This window comes from Aquila chrysaetos, chromosome 20, assembly GCF_900496995.4.
Source record: "Aquila chrysaetos chrysaetos chromosome 20, bAquChr1.4, whole genome shotgun sequence".
NCBI classification, from domain to species: Eukaryota; Metazoa; Chordata; class Aves; order Accipitriformes; family Accipitridae; genus Aquila; species Aquila chrysaetos.
The window spans coordinates 11,996,490-12,017,606 of record NC_044023.1 but is presented as its reverse complement, the minus strand read 5'-3'; the positions used below and the strand labels follow the sequence as shown (position 1 = coordinate 12,017,606).

Genomic DNA, 21,117 nt, shown 5'->3' with positions numbered 1-21,117 from the left:
TCTTCTATAACACGTTCCTGGAAGATGGGAATATTTTTGTTATTTGTGTAATACCTTGTACGCTGGGAACTTGGCCCATTGCTCGAGTTCTCAAGACAAGGGCCCCGCATCATGGTACCATCAGCTGTTTGCACTGCAGTACAGAAACACTGCACACATCCAGTGCAAGAGCAAAGGTCTGGATAAAGGCAAACCATGATCCCTCCCAGAACGCTCTCACCAGCCTCGTTTATTTCTCATCTGCCACCTGCTCACTTCATTTGATGGCACCCAGGTTTTGTACTAAAAAAGCCCATGAACAGTCATTCCTTATTCGCCTCCTCTATCCTCTCAGGGTTTCACAGACCTGCACCGTTGCTCTTCCAGGCTGGTGAGTTCTCAACCATGTAATTACTCCTCCAAAAGTCTTCCTGTAACTTTGAATATTCCTGTCATCCTTCCTTAGGCCTTTTTCAGGTGTAACTCCAGCCAAGTGGCAGGCATCACCTGCAAAGATCCAGGAGGGAGAGTGGGCAAAGTCAAACAAAACTGCCTGTCCCACTTACAGCCATGCCTTCCTGTGATCTCCAAGAGCCTAAGGACGCTCACCAGGGCCCACTACCTGCAGGACACTGATGTGGAAGCAGCCATGATAATGGTGGAGGAGCTGTACAGCAATTTAAATGTCCTCTCCACCTACACAGGAGCAGAGGATGCCAACAGAGTCAACTCCAGTGGTAACACCTCCTAGGGCAAACCCCAGAGATTTCTGCAGGGAGCCTGGAAGGAGCTCCTAAAGGTTTTATTGCACAAGGGCAGGACCCAATCCCAAGGTAGAGACAAAGCTCACCCCACTTCCCCAGCCTGTAAACCCCCGCCAAAGAGAACCTGATGGGTGCTGATTACTGCCAGCATGCTTAGCTATTACTCAGCAGCTATCATGTCCTCCCTGCAGCCAGAAAACCAGTCCTGACACACAGGGTTCATTTCAAATCCCAGAACAAGAAATAAGCAAGAGTCAATTCCAACTTCCACATAAGCCTTTTCCCAAGCAACAAAGATATCCTATAGCAAAGACCCCTGATGCCAGACATGCCCAGGAACAGCAAGATCTAGTTACCAAGAGAAGAGTCAAAGGCTTCACTGACAATTATTTAGAGCTGGAGATCGCTCTCTGCAGAGTCATCAGCTGTCCTAGTAATAGCCTTCCAAGAAGGAAAAATCCATCTCTGACAAAAGGACATCATGTTATTCCATTTTTATCTGCCATATTTGTTCAGGGATTTAAAAAAAAAAAATCTGAAAGTTATTTTTTCTCCATAACATGGATCATTTGAGAAAGAAAGTATGACCATTTATGCCAAACAATTTTATTTCTTTATCTTACAAACAAAAATATACATTTATTCTATTATTTTCTCTCTTTTTAACCCTCCCACACATATCACACTTCTGCTCAAGGACCATTTTTGAATATGGCCCACGGCATTATATATACATAAAAATACAACAGGAGGAAGGTCAGTCCATGACCTAGCGCAGAAGCTCCTCAGCAGCAGAACATGGGGCACTCCAGAAATACTGGAGTCCTGCCAGCAAAGGACAGGATGGACATGTCGACCACCTGCACAGGTGATCCTTCAGCACTGAATTCAGCTGATAAAAAGGCAAACTCATAACCTGCTCTTCACACCACCAAGGAGGGCAGGTAAGTTCCTCTCAGTCAGGGTGTTGAGAGTCAGCAAATACTCCTTGGGACAGAAAAGCAGTTGCTCCTTTATTTCTCAACTGCTTTAAGACCTTCATATCTCTTGGCTCTGTTCAAGGCCCACCAACTCCAGGGAAGCTTTGCAGGTTTCCCCACGCTTTCTAACAGCAGCTCAGGATCAGTGTTGTAAGCAGCATTAGGAGCAGCAGCAGGGAAATTCAGGCACCATGTCATCCATCCCTTTTAGAGTAAGCAAGCAAGCGTGGCTCAGGCCGATTCACAGCAAGTGACGGGAGGAACATGGAACACTTCTCTAATGTGGCAAGGGCTGACTTGGCCAATTGCTTGTCCAGCCTTTGCATAATCATTGCACAGAAGGGAAATGTGAAAGGCTGTTGAGTTACATGAGACAATTCAGCTCTCGCACAAAGACAAAACTTAAGCGTTTTTTCCTCAAAAGTAAATTTAAAAAAAAAAAGTGGGGGTGTGTTTGTTTTCAAGATGCCAGTGCTACTTAGACACCTGCAGGGCAAAGTCCACAGGCGGAACAGAGAGGCTGCATTGCTCATTAACAAAAAAAGATAAGCAAAGGGCCTGCATAGTTTTGGCAACCAATTTGAACTTCGTGTTCTTACCCGAACTTTCTTTCCCTATGGTGGGAACACCTGGTAGCAAATGCTTTCCTCTACCTGCTCGTGATCCAAACTAACACCTCCATGCTGCACCCTGCATGACTACTTCCCAGAAACTCTTACTTCAATACTCTTCAGGAACAGCAATGAGTTGGGGCAAGAGATTCACACAGTCCCCAAATGTTTCAAATTCCCTCTTTCTATCATCTTTACTGGAAAGTTGCTATTGCTTATAGCAGACTTCCACCTACCTGGAGAACTCAGGTAGGAAAGCACCCCCTAAGCTAGAGGAATACACCTCTTCATCCTTGGAGAGCACAGTATGTCCCAGAAACCAGTCTGATGCAGCTTTCAGCTGAACAGTCCCTGGACTGGAACACAAGCCCTTGAAACCGCATGCCAGACAGCTCAGACAACAGTAGTCCCTTTTCCGGCATAGAAGAGGTTAATAAGAAGTTCCAGATAGTCTTTAAATGCATCACGCTCCACATGCACATTAAGTATCTTCAACCTATCGAGCCATAAAACCTATTCAGACTAGCAGAAGTCTGGGGATCTGAACTGAAACATAAGAGAAGGACACTGCCAGAGAAACCCATCCATCTCCCACTTGCCTCCCAACTTAGAACACCAGCCAGCTTGATTCTAGCATGCCTATGGTATTTGAGAGGTTCCAGTCACTAAATACTGACAGCTCGGACTCATCATGGGCTTCTGCTCTGCCTCAAGCACCTGAGTGTCTCTGGAGCCTTCACCTGCAGAGTCAGCTTCCTCCTTCACAGCACTCACCAAGACCCTGCCAGGGCCATGAAGCAGGGTGCAGATGGAGAATGCACCTACCTCACAGGTTTTATTCTTGAAACTCAGCCCTGATTCAGTGTTGTTATTTAGATTTTCCTGTGAGCTCAGATGCACAGTAGTACAGCCTCCATAGACTGTTTCACAGCTACTTCAGCTCAGCTAGACAGCAGCACTGTCTGTCCTTCTGCCTCCCTATTGTTCAGTCAGTTCACATCCATACTGCTAGCTACTAGCCCCCCAAAATGCTCCCAGGGCACAACAAACAGTTCATTCTTCTTCATACCTCTCTTCTCCTTCCCACACACTCGGAACACTCCTTTTAACCCCTAGCAATTGCAGTTTATGATTTTCAACGGTATTAGCTGAAACCAGAGATGAGCCCAGCTGACCAGCTTCACTCTTCAGACACTGTCGTCACCACCTATGCTGTTGCATTATAACAAGACCCAGGCAACCATGCTGCTTGAAAAAGCCCAGGAAGACTATCTTTGGTTTCAACCACCAAACTCTTTCTATATATGTACAATACAGCAGTTAAATCAAGACCGTCATCCCTAAACGCCATTCCCCTAATTGGCAGACAAGTGCTTTCAGTCATTGAAAAGGAAGAGGTGCCAGTCAAACCTGTCTTCTGGGTCATATTCACATCTGGAACACGGAGGATCAGGAAGGTTCAGTGTTTATACGTTTATGAACAAAACTGTTCTACATTGTTCTCAGGTAGCGACAGAAAATGTTCTTTCCAACAGGATTTGGGCTGCCAACTTAATTCCACAATAGGTTTCGGAAATCCTAAGGAAGAGAGGAAAGCCATGGCAGATAGCCAAGGACAGATTTCCAATGGACATCCTAACAGCTGTGGTATCAGGGAGTTTGGAAGGAAAGTAAGGAGGCATCATATGAAGAGGGTAGCCCTGCCTTAGGCATTGATGGCTTTCCAGCGGTCACTGTCCATGCTGTTGATGCTGCCCACATGATACGGCATAGAGGCCACGTCATCCAGGTAGGCTGTGGTGTCAATCTGAGTGCTCGAGTAGAACCCAGAATCCATTCCTTCCTTCTTGGCAACAGCGTAAGGGTGGGGTAGGTGCACATCCACATCCTCAGGTTCATCCACCTGACATTTGTAGGAGAAAAGGATCTTCGGTTCAGACCTGGAGTGATTAAAGATTTAAAATACATGCTTAAGCAATGTAGTATCACAGCCACTTATCCTTAACTGAAGCTCAGCAGCACTAAGAAATTATGTATTCAGACCCTAAAAACTCTTCACACTAGCTTTCAGTCCTGAAATATACCTAGCAGAGTAATTGCCATAAAGTAATGCTAAATGTAGTTTTGGACTAAGTCACCTAAGAGAAATAAAAATGGCAGAATCCTGACTGTAGTGTGGGAAAGGTGTTCTCATCTTTGGGAGTTCTGAATTACTGAGGGCAACAGCATCCAAACACCACTGGACTCCACAGTAGCCTGGTTACTGAAACCAAAAGAACAGGAGTCTACCTCAAGTTCTACCTGTGTGCATCAGGAAAACCAAAATAACAAACACTTGTGAATCAGCCGTTTCCATCTCTAACTCCAGACACTGTTCCCTTCTGATTTCAGAAGGCAGCAGAGGCACATTTTGATATTTTAGGAGTACTTTATGTTCTTAGTTATTTTAAAGACTGCTGTTTCTTGCTTATGGACAAAAAAAGCTAAAGCCTACACTAAAACACTTGGTTTTTCTGACCAAGATGCATCTCCTCTGAGTGGCCACACGGTGGCAATCCCGACCCAGGAATCACACTCCCAAGTGCTTCTAACTGGTGACTCTTGGGCCCATGGTAGAGTCGTCCTCAGCCAAAGAGTTACCTAACCCCTAGATCCTTTCTACAAACCTGTCCCAAAACCCACCCAGAAGACCATTTAACCTTCCGGGACTCAATCCCTCACTAACCATTTAGTCAACTTCAGCAGAAAAACTTTGTACTAAACAGGATGCAGACAATGAAGAAGTCATCCTCATAAATGTTTGAGAGGAATATAGCTATCAGCTCTACTTTGCATGCAGAGGAGTCTTGGATAGAAGCGAGCAGCCCTAGGTCACACAAGAAAAACTTCAAGGCCAGAAATTAAAAACTGTTTCCCTAACTGGCATTCTAGTCACTGCCTTTATTCTACAGATGGGGAGAACTTGAGTGCAAAACAATTAAATGGCAATATAAACTCCTGTTCCTGGCTACTCACCCAAAGAAGCCTTTCAGGAATGCCACATAGATGAGAGGTGCAAAGAAGCTGAAGTAAAGGAACGTGGTAGCATCGACACAGCTGTCAACAGCAAAAGGGAACATGAAGGAATTTAGCACCCAAGCACAATACGGCTGGAGAACACCAGTCACATCCCCCCAAGAATAATCCAATTTGCCTTCAGAGTGTCCAAGCAAAGGACAGTAAAAGTCTTGTGCTAAACAAATTCAAACTGATGCAAAGTAACAGTCATTGCCATCAACATCTATCACTGCTCCGAGACACTCAGACGGAACCATGCCAAGACCCAAGTCTGACCAAGAGCACAGCCTCAATGCTCCCAATTTTGACTCAGAAATGACACTGATCCCTGCAGAACAAGACTCCAGACATAAGTAAGGATTATCTCCATGCCATTTCTAGCATTCCTCCCTTATTACCTACAAAACATGAGCCAATGGCCAGGCATCAGCAGACTCAAGCTATTACTCTCACTCACTACCTCAAGACCACTGCAGAGCATGCAGCTCCACAGACCTCTCCACCATGCGTTTCCTGACCACTTAGAGGTCTTTTGGCACAAAACAGAACCAAGAGCTTTACTCCTTCTTAGGAACACAGCACAAGTTTGTTTTCTTGGGAGAGGCAGTGTTGAAGGACACTAAAATGCAACATGAAAAACTGGGCTGCAGGCCTCCTCCCCCAGCATACATACCATAGTCCTTCTATGATATCCACACAGAGGAGGGCACTGCCCAGGCCCTGCACCAGGTTCAGCAGCGCCAGGATTCCAGCATAAACATAAAAACTCTTCCTGGCTGTGGGAAAGACATGGACACAGATGAAGCTCAACCTCATATGCACCAGTCCAGTGCAAATCTGTTTGATGGAGATGGCAAACCCAACAGATGCATCTCACCATCTTGTCTGCTAAAGAGCTCCTGAAGAATTAAGACTGCATTTTCCTGTCCCATGCTGGCAGGACTGATGGAGGTATAGTGGACTAAACCATACGCTCCTGTATATTATACACACACACACACAAGATGGGTTTTGAAAACACATGGTCATGGCAACACATGCAAACATTTTATAGGCAAGCATCTGGAAACAGTGTCAGTCACATAACTGAACGTAAGAAAAGCAAACAAAAAACCCACAGCTGAAGCAGAAGCTGTGCCCTTCCAATGCACAGCACTAACAAAACTGCTCAGGAGACCTGGACAGGAGCAGCTGGGTATGCTGGACACTAGGCAGACAAGGCCCAGGACCACCTGCTTGTGGCATGTGCCACACATATCCACTCCCTCAGGGTACCCACGCATAGATGCCAACACTACTTAGAGAGAGAACAGCCCAATGCAATTATCTTAGTTACAGCTTCTCTCCCTACTCAAGAACTGCAGATATTCTGCAACAAAGAGAAAAAACAGAGAAGCATCTTAGTAAAGTAAATGCCCAGATAAAAATTATTAAGCAGCTCCCAATTAGCCTTCCTTTCCCAGGGATGACCAGCATGTACACTTTAACATCATACATGCATTTCAGAGGAAGCTACTATTAAGAAGCCATTTCTCATGGCTCTCTGAAGACGATATATTTACATTACATCTGTATCATTAACTGAGCAGTAGATCTTGTTTTTTTAATGTAATTGTTTAGCTACTGAAGGAGCAATGTAATTGCTCTTACTCTGCTCTCCAAAAGGCACAACATACTATTTGTCCAGGGATAACTTATCAGTCCTTTGCCATGTATCTGTACCCTGAGACAGAGGGATGTATCTGCAGCACAACGACATAAAGGAACCTCTTACTCCCACCTATGTTTTATCCTGTCAATGTCTCCATCTATACTATGAACACACCACAGTCACTTACAGGGCAAAGAAATCCGGTCTTTCAGAGGAGTTTTTGGAAGAATCACCACCAAGGAATAGACCTGTTGAGACAAAGAACTAACTGTTCCACAGCTGCTTGGCAACTGAACTCAACAATCTCAGCAGGGGTGGTGTGTGGTGTCACACACTCCCTAGATGTCTCGGGACAGAGGCACAGACCCTCTGATATTAAACCCAGTGCAGATGCAAAGGCCCCACACCTCACCCCCATCAGCACAAAAAGGCTGGTCACTGAGAAACAAGGGAGTGAAGAACATCTAAGTTCAGCTGGAATTCAGCTGCCACAGTTTACACCACACCTTTATTGCTTCAACTTCCCTGCCTCATGAGAAGCATCAATGCTGCACTGTATCAGGCAGTAGGGGGAACTAGGGCCTTATTACACACAAATCATCTTCCTTACCCCATTTAGAAAATACAAAGAAGCTATCAGAGTTCATAACACATGCCCAATACTTACCAGAAAGAAGAAACAGGAGCTGGCAAGCCAGAAGTGTCTCCCTCCATGGCCATAGATATTGAAGTCTTCTGCTGAGAGGTGGGCATCAGGGTACAGGATTTCCAGAGTGCCCTAGGACACAAGTAGCACCAACATGATTCTGTTATAGGCAGCACCCTCACTAGAGTGGGTGTCTGGACAAGGGAGACTGTATTTCAAGAAGTTCAGACAACAGCTGTCCCTGCCACCTAAGACCCAACCAATGCCCTGCTTAGGCCAAGTTAAGCTCACACGAGAAAAGAAGAAAAAACTGAAGACAAGAAGTGAGGGGAAAAAAGTGGCAGGAATCTGCATCTGAAGGAAACCAGCATCAATGACATTCCAGAAGAGAGACTGAAGGGATAGGGGATGCAAGCAGTTGTCTGAAATAGACCTAAGTTCCATTTCTGCCTCTAAAGTAGACCTTTCCTGCTGAAACATCCAGAATATAAAAGCCCCCACTTGTGCAAGAGTTGGGAAAGGACAGTCTCATTCACTTGAATTCCTGAAAGATGGATTGAACAGAAGCTACCATACAGACAGTGGAGAGAGAAAAGAGCTTGTAAGCACTACTGAACCCAGATACAGCTCAACCACTTGATATTAATGAGGCGCCTCCAGCCTTATCATGTGGTAATGATCAGCTCACTGCCTCTGCAAGCAAGAGCCTCATCATGGAACAAAGATCTGTGTGTTATTCTGGCACTGCCACAAGTACAGAGACACAGGGCTGACCACTTACATACCATGGAGGAGAATAAACCCAGACACATACTGCATTGTTCAGAGAGATGGAGACACAGCTAATAAGCTGAGCTAGCAAGCCAGCTGCTAGTTTGAAGGGCAGCAAGAGCTCTCAGCTCTCAAAGAGCCAGGAGACAAGAGGCCCACTGCACTGCCCTTATCTGGCAAGCACACCTCAGGTCTTTCCATCTAGTTTTCATGGCACTTGAGGCTAGATTCAGAACTTGTGGCTCAGGTGTGAAAAAACTCTCACTACTGTTCCAAGATTCACTAAACAAGGCAATCCATCTAAACCTCATTTCATTTCTTCACCTTGGCTGAGCCGTTCATGCCATAAAGAGGACAGGAAGATACAGTCTGGTGTATGCTCTGGGGATCCTCGTACATGGTGACAAGCATCCAGTCTTCCCCCAGAACCTCATCCAAAGAGCAAAGCTGCCACCTTCCAGATAGGAGTCTCACACCTAACTGCCTAACTCCAAGCAAAGTCCCCTCTTTTGCAAAGACTAAATCCTCTGCTCCAATGTACTCACCTGGGTGACAGAATATGCCAGAGACAGGACTGTAGTAATTGCCAGAACACGTTTCACACTCGACTTGCTCTCCAGGTGACCTGGAATTAAGGAATACAGAAGTGACTCAGGATGTAATCCCAGCCCTGGTAAAAATCATTTCTCTCCAAAACAAATACAGGAAAACATTTCTATTTCCAGAGGCCTTCAAGGGAAGGTTAAAGCTCACTTAACTGCTAGAAACTGCTTCGCTGTTTGGAGAGTTGAGCCTTTCACAGACAAAATAATACTTAACAAAACAACAGGTTTTAACTTGCTTTCCTCTTGCCCATACTAATATAGAGAAAGTAACTAAGTCCTTCTGCTGGGGTTACAAAAAAAAAAAAAAAAAAAGGTCAGGAATTAATCCAGTACCATGTACACTGAGATGTTGTAATGTTTCTTCTCAGGAAAAAAAGTTGATGGGAGAGTGGGTTAGAGCAGGGGAGAAGGGCTTACATAATTTAGAGAAATCTGCACTGGAATATGCTGGAGCAGACAGCCTCCAGAAGCTCCTTCCAGCCTAAATTATTCTATGAGCTCCCAAAAGATGAAAGAGCTAGTGCTCAGATGTCCCACTGGCAGATGCAACAGTGACGCCTACCAATCCCTCTCCTCTACCTCTGACCCTCAGGAAGAGGTGCTCCAAACAGCATTTTTGCTTGTACAACTGAAAAAAGTAGAGCTACAGATTGCAAGTGCAGTTAAAAGCATTTGAAGGAAGCCAGGATGGAATCAAACCAACCAAGGAGGGGATAGAAGGACCCCCAAAGGAACCATCTTAAATAAAACAGGGTTGAAGCAAAGATCAGACTGTTGATCTTTGTGTAAGTCATCTTCACCTAAGCTGTACACACCTTCAGCACATGCATGCAGGACAAATAAAGCACATATAAACCCTGAAATCGCACAAGCCATAGATCTGCAAATATAATCAGGCTTTCAGCCATTTCTAATTAAAAATCCCCAATTTGTCCTTTGTTTTGATTCTAGAGCTCCTTCACTTTATAGAATCAGCACCTCCACAAACTTACAGATGCAGCCTCTGTGTAAAGAAAGGGAATAGGAAACATTCAAAGCACTCAAAAACCTCCTGACACATACCAAAGGCAAGGCCTAGAATCACCACACTCAGTTCAATCGCCAGAAGGAAGAACCTTGTGATCTCCCACAGGATCTGAGGGATAACAGAAACCAGAAAAGCATGATTAGATGGAGCCAGGAACCAGCTGGAAATTAATACAGCAAAACTCCACTCTCTGCTCCAGGAGATGGCAGCCTCTGAATGAAGCAGGTCATTTCCACAAACCCTCCTCATGCTTTGTAGGGATACTAATTATATGCTTGCTCCAAGCCCTGTCCATGCTTGTGAAACAGAACAGTTGTGTGGGAGCAAGCAAATAGCATGACTACAGAGAGAGGAAGTTACCATGGTTTGCCACACTTGAGGATCTGTCACTTGTCTTAGATGTGTTCTTTCTGCTGTACTCCCAAGGGGCACAAACCAAAGACTACCTCAAAAGTATATTAAACAGGGCCAGTTCTTAACACAGTAGATTCTGCAGCACAGTTATGACTGGACAAACTCAGTATTCTGCACTCCTCCAAAGCTACTGGTCCCTAAATCTGAAGTATATTCAACTCTAAAGCCCTCCCACTTCCAGCTTGCTATTTTCATTCCCATGATTTATTTGGTGAAACAAGACCAAAAAAAACCAGCAGGTGAGACAACTTTCCAGGTAGTCATGAAACAAATCAATGTCAAACCTAGAACAAGAACCCAGATTCTGGCTTATTAATGCTTTTCCTCTGAACACTGAATGGCACTTTCTCTTGAGGATACACAATATTTTAAGAGGCATTTGATGAGACACTTCTAATCTCAGAAAATACACAGTGTGTGTGAGTGTGTATATATATATATATATATATATATATGTATACACACATATGAATGAGAGAAAACAAAAGAAACATAATAGACATGATAGAACATGTGTTTACAGGAAAAATTGACAGAGTATCTGTCTTACTGCACGACTTCCCAGCAAGGTGCACTTAGCAGCAACACTAGGATAGCTGAAGAAAAGCACCTTCTCACCTCTTCTCCATTATTCAAGTCCTGGACCTACATCTATTCAACAGAGGCGAATGGAACTGCTACAAACATCCAGCCACTCACAACAAGCAGTGAATTACAATGCTTTGACAGGTAATATTAAAGGGAAAAGCAAAAGAACCACACTGATCCCAGAGAATAAAGCCAGAAGACCTGTAGTCTGTGGGTGGCTCATCTTCCTCTAACAGCTCAAGACCTACAGAGCTTTTTGGTATAGGTAATATTCTGCTACAAGTCAAATGACTACGAAGGAACAGCATGTACAAAGCTATTTCCTGTTTGCTAAGAGTTCGCCCTGTGCTCAGAGTGGCTGCAAGGACATTCAGACATCAGTCTCAAAAGGGAATTCAATTTTATTTGCTTTCAATACAAAAGAATTAAATATTTTTCAAAGACCCACTCAAATATTGCAAGAGTAGCAAAGGCCAGGTGTTGCCTATCCACTAAAGGTATCTGAATGTTTAGCTCTTGCAAAGCAGAGTCATTCCATCCCTGCAACAGGAAAGTTTTGCTGCTACTGTTTGTGTGTCTATTTTAGGAAGTCCATTGTTTTACAGCCCTGGATGTTGTGATCATTTAGATACAGCTATCAGCACAGGATTCCATAGTACACACAGATATGAGTACTGCAAAACCAACACATTCTTCTTGTATGCACATAAAAAGGAAGCTGTAGCAGATTGCTGTGATCAGAACTGCACAAAGCAGAGCCTCCAAAATCAGTGTTGTACCTACCTTATCAGCAACTGTGGCAGCATCAGAGGCACTCACAGTCATGGAGACAACAGCACGGGCAATACCAACTAAAGCCACCACAAATACCTACACAAAAAGATACCAAAAGTGAACTCATGTGAAAAGGCACATATGCAGTAGTGACCAGAAACCCTTTTGGAATACCATTTCCAGGTCAGCTTTCAAGCCTGATAATGTGTACCAAGGATTTCCTGTAGCAGATTAGAGTTAATTTGCCGAAGAAGATTCCTCAGGCCTGTTAGATGTAGGAGTACTGGCTTAGAATTTAGGAAGGAACAAATTTCCTCAACTGTCAGATTAAACAGCTCTGAAGACATCTCATTCACTCCTTAGAACAGTATCTTTACAGGCAAACAGTCTTCCCACCCTTCAGTCCACTGGGGCAGGGGAAGAGAAAAACCAGACAAAAAAACCATATCCCTCCAAATTACAAGATCAAGTGCTTGGTATGGCTGAATAAACCAATCACATCAGATAACAGAAGCCACTCGATACCAACTACCACACTTCAGATCTGTGATAAAACTGAAATCTGCAGTTCTCTCACTCAATACTGACAATGCTCAGGAATGCAGAGGAAAAAAGTCAGCTGCAGCCAACAGCTTTAAAACATCTTACCCTGCTGCACAGTGCAACATAGAGATACCCAAGTCAGTTCATGTACCATTTAAGCATGACAGCATGGAGCTCAGCAAGGCTAATTTACCAGCTCCTGTGCTGTCACAGCCATACAATGCAATTAAGGGCTCAGTTGGATATACCTACCCTCTGCTGTGCAGACTTACCCTCTAAGAAAGCAGATTTTTCCAGATAAAATTCTCCAAGTCACCAGCTAATTCTAATGATGCAGGTATGAGACAGCTAAATCTATCAGAGAACAAAGAGTCCAAGATGATTCTAAGGTGGTTGGAAAATGGAAATGACCAATAAGCCACCTACAGCTGAATATTTCCTCCTTAGAGGAAGATGGGATGCAAATGGCATGAAAGAAGAATAATACAACACTCCCTCCTGGGGTAGAAAACTCTGGGACAAAGCACTGACAAAAAAGAATGGTCCTCGAGTATAATGGTGTTCTAGAGCAGCAACAACTCATTGGAGAGGAAAACACACCCTTTTTGCGTCCTCTCTAAGTAGCAGAGACTCTTCCCAATCTATTAACTTTTCTTTAATCACTGACTCCACAAGAAAGCATTCCTTCAAGACATGACAAACAGCCGTTTGAAAGGAAATGCTCACAGAACACACTTCCATGCTCATTTCCCAATAAGATACTCTAGAAGATCAAACTGAATGAAAGCATTTTCCTCTAAGGCTGTTTCATCACTTTCTGTTTCTCACTCTGTTTCGAAAAAGTCAACAGCATAAAGTCAGTTCACTTTTTTCTTCCCTTTGGTTTATCAGGATTTTGCTTTTCAAGGCCTTTTGCATGACCTTCCTACTGAGCCGTGTGCATTACTGGAAGCATAAAGGAAGATTTAAATCCAGACTGGAAATGCCTGGTAGTATTTTTAAAAGTTTGGAGCATTTGTGTGCATACCTGGTTATCCAAAACTGTGCACAAGCCCAGTACCCACACTCCAGGCCTGACAGAGCTAACAAGGCTTCCCACCAAAGATTCAGTTGAGGCTACTAGCTCAGATTTGGTTTTGATGCTGCTTGGGTTTTGCCATGCCAGTATCCGTATGCAGCCCAAAGAAGGATGCCTCCCATCTAACCCAATTCAAACACACACTTACTTCTACAACCTGTACTAATCTAACTGAGGAAAAGCCAGCACATTATGCTACACACTGAGGCAAGGCAAGATCTCAAAAAGCACCTACGATAAAGCTTCTGAATGGTACTTGTAAACAAATTCAGGTAGGTCCTTAGGTGCATTTACCATGCCCTGTGAGCAGTATCACAGTTAATAGGTATGATGTTCAGAGATTACTAACAAGACTACCTTAATGTGATCAAAAGTTGCCTGTGCCTTTTCAAACTGGGCAGAAGAGAACAGACAAGATCTTAGATGTTTGAGAACTGTAACTGTACTGCCTGTATATTCTCTTTCCACCTTAAGAAGTATCAAGAACATCATCAAGTCAGCAACCACTTTGATATGACGGGAAAGAAACTAAGGGGGTTGGGTTTCTACATTCCCAGACTAATCAGAACCCTGTCACATCACTATTTTCTACGGCAGATGACCGAGCTTTTCAACAGCTTTGCACAAGTTATTCTCCAGCGTTTCACTTTCACTACCTCAGTGAGAAGCTGGTTTTGTGTCACATGCTACTTACTGCAAGGAGCAAGGAAAGTGTAAGATACTAGATTCCAAGACAACAAAGCAACAAAAGAAGAAAAAAGGAAAAGAAAAAAAAAAATCACCACAGGAGAACAAAATCCACTCAAATCCAGCAGGTATGGTCCAAGAATCTGTGAAAAGCAGAATTCAGACAGTGAAAAAAAAATATCTGTCTACTTCTTGTAGTACATCTTCAACTAAAAATAGATTTTATCCCTGCGAGATCTGGTCTAGGCTCTCTCTCCACTAATTCAGTGATATTGTTCATGAGTGGTAATAAAAAAAACACTCACTCATCAGTTCAAAAGCACAGAGTGGTACTCACTAGTATGTAGAATGTAGTGAAGATTGGGCTGGAAGTGACCCGGATTTTGGCCCTGGCAGAGGGCAGCTTCCAGAGAAGAAACATAAAGAAAAGCACATTGGGAACCAGGAGCAGAAGATCCCAGTAGCGGACTCTGCAAAAAGTAAATAAAACAGGTTTTTTCCTGTTCTTCAACATCTAGAAGGGAAGGCACCAGCCCCAGTCCCTTCTCAACCAAACTCTAAGAAAGCAAGCTCCTTCCCCTGGCCCAGGGTCAGACCATGGTCCCATTTCCTCTGTCTCACCTGGACTTCCCAATGTCCTCATAGAGCAACAACAGGCACTTGTGCGGCACAGTGATGTTGGTGTCATTAATTGCCTGCGTTGTTGTCGGGGTCAAAGTTGTCACATTATCCAGTGCTGTCACCAGGGCAGTCGAATGCGTGATGTTGTCAGACGCGGAGAATCTCACAGACATCACGGACTGGAACATCCTGCCTTCCTTCTGGTCCAGGTCAAACACAGCACAAGGCAACCACAGCAGAGACAAAAAGCAACATTAAATCACTTGTGAGTCAGAGCTAAAAAAACACGTCCCTGCCATTAGGCCCCTGCACAACTGCTTCCTGCTTGTTACAGCAAATTATCATCATCTGAAAGACTGCATTACACAATGAAATGCCACCTGCGCTTACTATGTACATAGCCATTAGGGTGAACAGTACAAAAACACTATCTTGTATCAGAGTAACAAGCACCTTCAAAATAGTGTAATACTATGTTAGATTAAATTTTGTGATTTTTCTGAGCTTTGGCAGATTCACAGAAGAAATCAAGACTCAGCAGCAATATATGGCATCATCAGATGGAGACAGAAACCCTGCTATACCAGAACATTAATTATCATTCTAGCTCCCAAGATCAAGAAGTTACAGTCAATGATTTTATTTCAACTCCTGCAAAGAGAAAATGAAGGCCCCTACCTAAAACCTATTGCTCTTCCCAACCCTGCAGTCTGAGAGCAGAGAAAGCCTCACATACTTCTACCTAAAGGGACTGTACAGACTCTTTATCTTCCAAAACCAACACTGGCAAAAGCCAAGATTCAGCATTTTTCTCCTAACCCTCTGCAAGACACCAGAACTATTCTGATTTTAAGCACAACAGTAATGCTGTGAAAAGACAGTGCCTAAAACCCTGTTGGCATAAAGTTCTCCAGCTTTTTTACATCCACCAGTCTCAATTGCATTGCCCTTCTCAGACATGGATCAGCATCATCACTGGTAGTTTACAAACCCAAAACCAGACACAGTCCTATCTAATGGGTTTCCTAAGGTCAAACTCTCAGGCAGCAGAGCGCTGTGGTCAGAATCAGAAGAATCTTGGCACTGTTCTTTCACCTGCCCTACCTCACACCTCTCCTGTCTCTCAGAAAGATGAGAAGACAGAACTTCCCATTCCCCTGATGGAACTTCTTTGTACTGCCTTCTCTGAGAGAAGTCACATCTTTTCCACCATCTGTCCATCCCCCAGGCCCTACACTGCTGCGATATTAACTGTCCCTCCAGAAGTTAAAGGGAAACTCTGCTCTGCCATCCATAAAACTTCATGCCCATGCCAGCTGGCTTTGGCAGAAACCATACCAGCAGCAGTTTATCCCTCTGTTGGTTCTACAATCACCTTGGACGCTTAAGTGGACTATGGAACACAGTACTTTAGATCACGATTTAGTATATACTAGAGTTTTGACCCGATTTACCTTACTAAGCCTGCTCCTGATTCAATGCATCACCTTGTGCAAATCCTCTCCTCTTCTCACCCTAAAACAGCAACCCTCACCCTTAAGGCACTTGACTAGCTATGACCTGAATAAAAACACAAGGTCCTATCACCTCCCCTGGCACTCCCCAAAGAAAAGGTCACAGACAACACACAGATTCAAAAACAAAAAAAAAACTCTGGCATCTTTAAGATGCACATTGCCAGAGACAGCACTCTAGCAGTCTGTGTGCTATAGTTAATCCAGGATTTATCTCAAAAAAATTCCCCATTTGACTTTAGCCCTGGCTGGCATGGCAAAAACTGACGGTCTCCATGAGAGGACTCAGAAGGTATTTTCCCTGTGAGGTTCTGGGTGATTCACAACTCAGAAAGAATCAGCACAGCCTTGTGTCATCTGTCGAGCTTTCAGAGTTCAGTAGCACCTTCCCCACAAACTGCTCAAGACTGTCAGCCACAGACTCTTCTTTCTCTTCAGAGGCTGAGACTCTTCCCAGGTCTTCTGAGGGGTAAGGGGATCACCCCACCCTCTGCTAACAAACCCTCCCTTTGACTCATCCATGCTGACAGATACTCATTGACCTGGGATTTTTCTTTTGCGACTGCCGTATGCTGTGCTGCACAAGAGACATCACATTAAATAAACACCCACAGACCTGGAAAGATCAACTTCGTGCTGAGCTGGCAAAATCTGTGCCAAAAAAATCCTAGTTCTAGTAGAGGTTCCAGCAAACAACCTTCACATTCCAGACTTATCCCTAGAAGTGTCCTCTCTTCCCTCCAGCTTCTCACTTCTCTGAACTGACACTGTTGAGAATGATTTTCTGTTAACAATTTTGCACCATTCTCTTCCTATGAAACAGCTCTGCATCTCAGTAGCAGCAAGGACAAGTATGTTCACATTTGCCAACACAGAAAAAAAATCTTTAAAAAGCTGGGAAAGGGCAGAGAAAAACCTCACAGAGCATGGGTGGTATGACATCACCAACGGCAAACCATCACACCCTCGTAATATCTCTTCAGGGACAAAGAATTTGATCTGCCTGTCCCACTGAAAAGAGCTCAGGTATAAAGCTGTGAGAGAATTACATGGGAAAAACATCTTCCTTATAAAAAAAACCAAACAGGCTCCATTCTTTTTCCCTAGAAGTCACCACTATCACGCAACAGAAGCGAGCTGCTGATAAGGAGAGGAGTTGGCCACATGTAACTGAGGTCCAGTCACGAGGTTTCAAAGGGCAAAGCAGAATCAAGCTTACCTCTCAGCCAGGCTGCTAGCTACGGCCTGGTATTAGTATCCTATACTTCCTCCCGAGGTGGAGTATACACAAAGGCAGAGCAACAGAACATCCAACATGATAAGAAAGGGCAGCCAAAGCTATCAGCCAGACAGCACAATTGTCATGCTTTTCTAATAGCAAAGGCCTACAGCAAGGATACGGAGAACTGGCCCATTCCTGTCGAAATCACCAGCAAAAATTCCATGGCAAGAGGACCAGGAACTGATGGCAAGGATCCGGCTAGGCTTCGTCATCCCTGGCAACACTGCTCCTTACAGCACACTGTCCAAACCCTTGCCCTGTCTAGTCCAAAATAAATCCAGTCAGCTGAGCATATCCAAGAGATCACTCACCACGCCCTGCCTCCATGGGGCTGTTCACTTCAGCCAGCCCAACCTATGCAATGGGTGTAAAATCACCCTGTAGCCATGTAAGAGGAAACCAGTACACCAGTCCTGGTCTCCCTTTTTCTTCTAGTGGGCAGTTCTACTCACCATACACCAGAAAACAAAATAAAATGTTTTTCTACACCACAGCTGAAGTCAAGCTGACTTGGCGGAGGCCTATTCTTCTGTCCAGGCGCTGGACTCACAAGTTGCATTCAGATCAAGAACATCTGCATGACTCAGAGGTTGCTGTGACAGAGTGCTGGGGAAGCCTCAGATGCACCTTGAGTGAAAATGATTGCCTCTCACTGAGGGGATGTTTTTCTTCATTCATGGCACCGTGACCATATCAGAGCTCAGTGAAATTCCAGGCTCAAATCACTGGCAATCCTCTGTACTCTCAAAGCCCAACCACATAAAGGTGAATTACACACTACCAGAGTTTCAGCTCAAATTAAAAAATGAAAGTTTTCTTCCTTTCTGAAAACCGTATCAGAAAATCTTACAAGTACAGATCATACTAGGGTTAAGATTGCTCCTTAAAGCACTGTATTTGTAGAAGAAAAAACTGCACTGTCCAGAACCCTTTTTAAATACAACTGTTACTTCAATAACTTCAATGCTTAAAAAGAAGAAAACACCTTTTTTTCTTCTCTTCCTTTTTAAGATGGCTCTTCAAACCTCACTCTTGGTCACAACAGTTGCATGTTGCATTTCACCCTTAGAACCCACAAGAAAAGGATTTTCTACCAGTGATCAAGGACCTCTCTTTCCTCCAAGTTTCATTCTCACACCTCTTTCTGAATTAAACTTAAAAAGAAAGGAACTGCAACGCTAAAAACAACCAAATAAAAATACCAAAAGTATCAGCAAAACCATCAGACAGAGAAGCCCAGTTCAGGGATGTCTTCCAGAAAGAAGTACCGTAAGTTTTTTTGTTGTTTTGTTTCGGTTTTGGTTTTTTTTCCTCTAGAAGGTGGGCGCACAGACAACAAGCAAGAAGGCGGCAAGAGAAGCAAAGTAGCAGTACAGGGTCACCTCCTTCTACGCTGGCAAGGAAGCATTGCCTAATTTAAAGGCTACCAAAGGAACCAGAGAGCTGGAGAAAACCTTAAGTTACTTTCTACCCTTTAGGCTAGGCAAAGGTGCCCCTGGACGCTGCTGCCATAGGAAGGCTCCCAGTCAGCAAAGGGAGCATAAATCTGCCTCTCAGGCACCCGCTGAAGTGTTGGCAAAGTGCAGGGCAGAAACCCGCAGAGCGGCGAGGTCTACCCAGGCCACCGGTAACCTCCGAGCCGATACCGACTGTAACCGAAGAACCGCAGCGCCCCAGGCAAGGCACGAAGCTTTTTTTCCTGCCGGACTCCCCATATGCAAAAAAAAAGGCAGCCGGGTAGCGAGGGCCGGGCTGCCGAAGCCTGACAGGTACGCTCAGGCTCCCCTCTCACCCGGGGACGACTGCCGGAGCCCGGCGGCCCCGCGGGGCCTCGCAGCGCCCCGGAGCGCGGCCCCGCCGCTCACCTCAGAGGGCCGCGGCCCTCCCCCGCCCCGCAGCCAGGCCCTGCCGCCGGGACGGGCCCCGCCGCCCCGGGCTGAGGTGCCCCGGAGCCCCTCCCCGTAAGCCCCCCGCCCGGCGCCGGCCCCGCTCCTACCCGCCGCGGGCCCGGCCCGGCCCTGCCTCCCCGGCGACGGCGCTCAGTCGCGGGGGCCCAGCCCCGCCATCCCAGGCCCCGGCCCCGCCGCTCCCCTCAGCCAGGGAGCGTCGCTGAAGAGCGGCTCAAAGCAGAGCGGCAGGGCACGCGGCCCGCCAGAGCCAAGGCAGACGGGCCGACGCCTTTTCGGCGGGGCCCAGCGGCGCTATTGAGAGAGGGTCCCCGAAAGGGGTACCGCTTGGACCAATCAGGGACCAAGCGGAGAGAGGTTCTGTCAAAAAGGCCAAAAGAAATAGCGGCGCGAGCCAATGGGAAGGGGCGGGAGGCGGGACTCGAGGGGCGGGCCTGCCGCGCTTTAAAGGAGCTCTGTCCCCGTCCGTCCACCTGCGGGACGGCGAGCAGAGGGCGGCCTCGGCGGCAGCCGTTACCCGTCACCGCCGGGGCGCTGGGCCTCTTCCCCGAGCCTGTCCTGAAACAGATGGGAGTTACAAAACCTCCCCATGAGCCCCAGTGCTGAACTGCGCTGCCTGCAGGCCAGGTCTACCCTGGGAGTTACAAAACCTCCCCATGAGCCCCAGTGCTGAACTGCGCTGCCTGCAGGCCAGGTCTACCCCGGCCGCTCTCCTCACGCACTCCCCTGGGCTGGGCTGGGGTCCCCATCCACCCCCCGGGCCGGGCTGTGGCTCACCCACCTCCCAGTGGGACCCCCGCGGCCCTCGGCTGCCTGCACGCTGCGCCCCGGCCTGCCCTCGCGCCTCCTCGCCATGTGGGAGCCATGGCATCAGCGGCTCGCCCAGGGCCTGCCAGGCCCTGCCGCCATCTTGGCGTGGAGCGAGGGGCAGCCAGGGCGGTCGCCCCCGCGGGCCTGGGCCTGACCGAGCAGGATCCTGTCCTCGCCGCGGGCAGGAGGTGTTAGACCCTGCCTGTAGCGTGCGGGCTCTCGTCTTTTACAGCCCGATCGTATCTTCCAGGCCGGCCCGCGCAACCCAACGTCACACCCAACGGCGGACGCTTGTGTGATCCAGCATCCATGTCGTCGCACGCCTCCAAGGTGAGGAGAAATAGGCTGCTTCTGTAGAGGAATTATTGATTGCAAGGCAGGGGAGTTAATTTTCTTCCACGGCCTGAATCCTATAATCAAGTCCCTGCGGGGGAGAATGATTAACAACCTGGGGACTTTGGCTTTTAAGGAAAGTTTAAGGCTGACCAAACTAACCTGGCGTAGCTTGGACAATGGCAGCTAAAGGGAAACACGGTAAATAATTAGCAGGATTTGAAGGTGCAAATAGCAGGCAAAGAAAAGAGAAGTTTAGTATAGTAAACAGGGAAATAAATGGGACAAATGAGCCAAGATTTAAAAAGGAAATTAAAGGAAATAGCTGGCTAAATATCAGCAGGTTACTCTCAGCAGTAAGAGCTGTCTGACTGTGAACAGTTTCAAGGGGGATGCTTGTTATCTGCATCATTTCAAGGACTGGAGGATAAATTCTGGCATGGTTTTCTAACTGTGGTTCACCTGGGGCCCTAGG

The 21,117-nt window shown here is 46.0% G+C and overlaps 1 protein-coding gene across 3 annotated transcripts; it reads right to left on the bottom strand.

The window, feature by feature from the left end:
• Nucleotides 1-1,333: 1,333 nt before the first annotated feature.
• On the bottom strand, nt 1,334-19,796 carry TPRA1 (transmembrane protein adipocyte associated 1). 3 transcript variants are annotated; one of them, XM_029996017.1, is made up of 11 exons: nt 19,567-19,796; nt 14,797-14,996; nt 14,513-14,645; nt 11,877-11,963; nt 10,127-10,199; nt 9,005-9,084; nt 7,710-7,820; nt 7,230-7,290; nt 6,065-6,167; nt 5,350-5,430; nt 1,334-4,274 (listed from the first exon to the last, which is right to left on the bottom strand). In XM_029996017.1, the coding sequence occupies exons 2-11, from the start codon at nt 14,982-14,984 to the stop codon at nt 4,040-4,042; spliced, it is 1,152 nt and encodes a 383-aa protein (XP_029851877.1). In that variant the 5' UTR covers nt 14,985-14,996; nt 19,567-19,796; the 3' UTR covers nt 1,334-4,039. The 3 variants fall into 3 exon arrangements, with proteins under 3 accessions (XP_029851877.1, XP_029851876.1, XP_029851878.1); XM_029996016.1 differs by having other exon boundaries at nt 19,589-19,794; XM_029996018.2 differs by lacking the exon at nt 19,567-19,796 and adding an exon at nt 17,530-19,221.
• Nucleotides 19,797-21,117: the final 1,321 nt, after the last annotated feature.